This window comes from Oratosquilla oratoria, chromosome 1 (genome assembly GCF_046742065.1).
Source record: "Oratosquilla oratoria isolate Oo_2021 chromosome 1, ASM4674206v1, whole genome shotgun sequence".
NCBI lineage: Eukaryota > Metazoa > Arthropoda > Malacostraca > Stomatopoda > Squillidae > Oratosquilla > Oratosquilla oratoria.
Window position 1 is genome coordinate 127,370,968 of NC_134777.1, and position 5,286 is coordinate 127,376,253.

Here is a 5,286-nt window from a genome sequence, read left to right on the forward strand (position 1 = left end):
AATAGGAGGCATTACTTTTGGAACTACCCTCGTACGTATATGAATGTATGTATATATATATATATATGTATATATATATATGTATATATGTATATATATATATGTATATATATATATATATACACCTAGTGAAACAAATGAATAGCTACACTGGACCGCACCCTTTGAACCAAAACGCTTCTTTCGTCTTTACACAATTATGACGCTTATGATATATTTCATATTGAGAGTTTCGCACATATGGCACTACAGAAATGAAAGGGATAAGAGTAGATCTCCTGGTGTAGTTACATAAATAGACTGACACCAGGATCCACTAAATTAGGATTTATTATCTAAAGCTTACGAAACTAGATAGTTGGGCCGAAGTTCTTCATTAAATTCCCCGCTACAAAGTCCTCTGTAAAGGTCATTGTCTCATCCCTAGTTAGGGAAAGTTCGCAACGTTGAATAGAATTGTCGTCTCCAATCCCAAAACCAGAAATATGTCTTGTTTCTGCACATTTGTATAAGATAAGTATTACGTGTTTGGTGCTACCTGGAATCGAAAAGCATCATAAGAAGCAGGGTGTTGTATTACACACGTCACAAAAACAACTAATATGGAAACTGTCCCTCGTTTTTCAAGCAAAACGTCGTCTATACACTGTTGACGTATTCAAGAGGTCAAAAGTTTATCTCCAGGTATCATAACTATATTGATGGACTAAAATTGAGAATCCAGAAAACTGAGAGTACTGAAAAAAAAAAAGCCTAGCGGAATTCTAATATTTAGCTTCTGGATTAATTTAGAAGCAATCCCCTCACACATGATGTCCATGATTATATGTAGTTTGATACCACAGACTTTTGTCACGTATGTGGTGCAAGATGAATTTCTGAATCTCGAACCAATGCTGCACCTGTGCAAGACTATATAGGTATGGTTGGTCAGAGCCATAAAACAAAGCTACCCCACTCCGCCCTTTGGCTCGCTTCATGGTGGGAGGAGAGTTTTGCCACAAGAAACCCGCACGTGGTGTGTATGGAACTTCCAATATGTGGCCCACGCCGGGATAAAGAACCGTTTTTATTTTGTCTGACCTCCCGCGAGCAGCCAGCCGCTTCTGTAGAGTTTGGAGGCCGTTGTCAAGATGCAAGTTATCTCTGTCGCCCGCTATGGCCAGAAAATAAGTGTCGTCGTCCGCCTCTTCTACCGGTACGACGAGCGGATGCTCAGGATCCATCTTCCCTCCCATAATATCTTTACCCATGACAGCTTCTTCTCCTCCTACTTTGAAGAAGACCTGATCAAAGTCCACACCATCTCCGAAATACTCCCTATCTTTATAAGTGAAATGGCAATCGTAAAAGAAAGGAAATCCGTTGATGGTGACTACAGCCTTGATCCTATCCATCCAGGCTCCGCACGCGAGGGCTGAGAAGGCGCTTTGGGACACGGACACAAACCCGCATCGGTCAGGGATGACCTCGGGCCTGCCCAGCAGGTAGTCCACCGCTTCCTCGTAATATTCCAGTTCGACTCGTTCAAGGTTTCTTGGCAAATCCTCGAAGTTGAAAAGCGCCAGGGTAAAGGCTGCAATGCCTCGAGAGGCGAGTAAGGCTGGAAACAGGTAACTACGTAAATAAGTAAATAGATAAACAAATAAATGAATACATAAGTAAATTAATCAATATATATATATATATAAATATATATATAAACAAATACATAGATGAATGAATGAATAGATAAATAGATAAATGAATGAGTAAATAAACTGATAGAAAGGTAGGCGGATACACAAATAAACTAATGAATGGTTATGCAGATAGACAAATAAGTGAATGACTATAGATACATATGTATTATAGATATACGATTTGATATATAAGTAAGCAAATAAATAAGTCCAAGCTTTTCGTACTGTTTGTCCAAATCTGTCCGTTATTTGTTGTCTACTCCCTCCTCTTATTCATTTTGACTTTATTGTTTTTGTCTTCTTTGCAAGTTTTCTTTCTTTGTAACTTTGCCTCCTAATCATAACTATTCCGCATACAATTACATGTATACAAATATAACGGATTCATGAGCAAATCCTATCGGAATATCCACACTGGCTTCATATGACCGCCTGCTACCTCCGAATAGTCCCTTGTAAAATCACTATGGCAAACTATTTCTATTTTCTTAACAAAACTACACAGAATGTCATATCTTCCTCCATCATATCAGACTCCTTCCCGAATGCTGGGGGCTGCACCTCTGCTCCAACAGCCGGGGGGAAAACAACCCAGAGTGATAATGCCTTTAACTGACTGACAGCGACACCTACCGGCTCTTATCTCGATCAACCCCTCAATAGCTCCAAAAGTGTCGAGAACGGCAGGAAAAGGCCCCGGACCGGGAGGAAGAAAAAGCGTTCCCCGGACTCGACCCTGGCGCACGGGAATGCGACGAACGCCAGGACCCATGGCGTGTCTCACCATCTGACGTGAGGCAATGGCCTCGGGCCGAGAAGACTCGTTCTCCGTGAAGTGTGCTTCCATGGGTAAATGACCTTTGTACAGCGAAACGTGAACCTGTTCACAATGAAACGAACGTCGTAATAACACGTTAATCTACAGACTTGGTTTATTGGGTATGGAAATATTTTCACCCATTTTCATTCAATAGATATTATAACATCAGCCTACTCACTGTATCTGGTGTCGAGACGTCAGATATTATAACGCTAACCTACTCACTGTATCTGGTGTCGAGGCGTCAGTCTTCAAGCATCTGGCATACTTGTAGACTCCCGGGGCTGGGCTAAGCGTGGTCAGAAGACCCATAGGAAATACGCCTTCATATGAGCCACCAACGGAAGCATCAAGACTATTGTTGACTTCTCCCTTGCCATCAGTGATGTAGTGAGCATGCGAGACGAACTGTGTGAGGAATTAATTACTTTGTATATTATCCTCCAGCACTGGGTTTTACGATGACGGAGCGGGCTGGATCGTCACTTTTTGCGGCGGAAGTCGAGTTGACGATATTTCGAACCCTCCCGCCACCAAGTTTGACCAAGGATGCCATGGGTTATTAGATTCTAGGGTAAAAGTCCTCAGTGAGGGATAGCGTCCTAGACTCCTGATAACGGGGGTTCTCGAAGTGAATCATGTAACATATAATCATTCGCCAGTTGCTCTTCCAGACTTCAAGAACAATTATAAAGACCAGGGTGTCCCCAAAAGCCTTACCTCATTTTTCTTCGCACCTAATGAGAGGGATGTCTTTAACGTCACTGGAGTCCCTGGGCACATTCCTTTTACAGTAATACTTGAGGGTACGTCGTATAGACAAATTCTTGGTGAAATTTCGAGAGAAACTTTCGATTTTGAGGTCGAGTTACAGAACTTGTTGGCCGTAAAAGATGTCCTTGTGGCGGCTCTTCGAGCTCCATCCAGTAGTCGTCCTTTTCTCAACATTGCGTTCTTGAAAGGCAGATCGACTCTATCAGTAATAGAACCTATAGAGCATTTTATGATTATCTCAGTAAATGGTGTAGAACTTAATGAAAACATTACATTGAGTGACTACCTGATTAAGTAGAAACCACAAAACTCTAAGAATAGACACCTTCATAACAGTCATACCTATGTTGACAAAATATAATTATTCTAGTGGCATAAGACTAGTTTACAGAATAAGGTCAGTATTGCATGAAAATCATTCGCTCTACCAATGTAACCAAATGTCCACAGCTTACAAAACTGAGGAAAGAATAATCATGCCCCGATTTACCAATAGCCATAGTAGGCCATTAGCAGCCTAGGCCCCACTGAAACTAATTTGTCACGCAAGAATGGTTAAAAAAAATTGTACATGTTTGTACAGAGTTTGATTAAAAGTAATGATGTGTTACATTGTGCTGAAATTCGTATTTATTACCTTACATCATAATATGTAGTATTTCTTGAGATTTAAACATTTCAAAAAATCACAGAATATATGTATATATATATATATATATATATATATATATATATATATATATATATATATATATATATATATATATATTGAATACTAAACCATGCTAGATTCTTATGAATTTGGGGACCCACTGATGAGTTCAATTATAATATTTGAATTTAACGGTAATTTTTATTTCCAGAAATTTGGAATGGCTATGGGGAATCCCCTCTCGCCTGTTTTAAGTAACATCTACATGGAATTTTTTGAAAAAGAACTATTGTGTGAAATTTTGCCATCTAATGCGATATGGTATAGATATGTAGATGATGTTCTTTGCCTGTGGCCATGTACTGAAGACCTGGATGCTTTTCTACAATCTCCGAATAATTTAGTTCCCTCCATTAATTTTACTGTAGAATTAGAAAATAATAATAAATTGCCCTTTTTAGATTGCCTCATCTACAGAGAAGGTTATGATTTTAAATTTAGTATTCATAGAAAACCGACAAATGTGTTTTCTTATATCCATTATTACTCTGAACACCAAGATAAAGTAAAAAAAATCTGCATTTTCTTCTATGTTCTTACGTGCCTTGCGGATATGCAGCCCGGAATTCATTGATGAGGAATTTGAGTCTATTGTTAACATAGGTTTAGGATTAAAGTACCCTAGAACATTTTTAGATAACGCTCTCTCTTTGGCGAAAAAAACTTTTCATAGGAATCAACCCCCTCCCCTTTTTGACATTAAGAATCTTTTAGTATTACCTTACAGTAACAATCTTTCTCAAGTTCCTCATCTACTTAAAACATGGAATGTTAAAGTAGCGTTTAATAACCCTTGTACTTTTAAGAAATTAATAATTAAGAATTCTCCCGCTGATTCTGATGGCTGCATATACAAAATCCCTTGCAGAGATTGTGAAAAGTATTACATTGGACAAACAGGCAAAGAACTATCAACTAGAATTAAACAACATAAATATAGTGTTAAAACAGCACAAGAATCTAATGCTCTATTTGTTCACATGAAAGACTTCAATCATTGTATTAATTGGACTAATGCTTCCATTATTTCTTGTAATTCATTTGTCAATAGAAACATAATAGAAAGTAGTATTATAAAAAATTCTGAAGGTTCTACTCTAAATATCAGTAATGGCATCTATAAATTAGATAAATTCATCATTAACAAGATTTGTAATCAGGTTGTATGTGACCAAAATTAATTTGGTGAATTGTGCTGTTCTCTAGATTTCTTTTTCATTAATGACTTTGTGTACCAAGACTTATTCTTATTTTCATATGTGACTTTTTGTGCTTTACCAGTTCCTTTCCTAGTGTAA

General features: G+C 38.1%; 1 protein-coding gene across 1 annotated transcript; it reads right to left on the bottom strand.

The window, feature by feature from the left end:
- Positions 1–350: 350 nt before the first annotated feature.
- Positions 351–3,450, bottom strand: LOC143029818 (acyl-coenzyme A thioesterase 5-like). Its single transcript, XM_076192861.1, has 5 exons — positions 3,223–3,450; positions 2,728–2,910; positions 2,316–2,562; positions 848–1,603; positions 351–538 (listed from the first exon to the last, which is right to left on the bottom strand). The coding sequence occupies exons 1-5, from the start codon at positions 3,448–3,450 to the stop codon at positions 351–353; spliced, it is 1,602 nt and encodes a 533-aa protein (XP_076048976.1).
- Between the last annotated feature and the right edge of the window lie 1,836 nt (positions 3,451–5,286).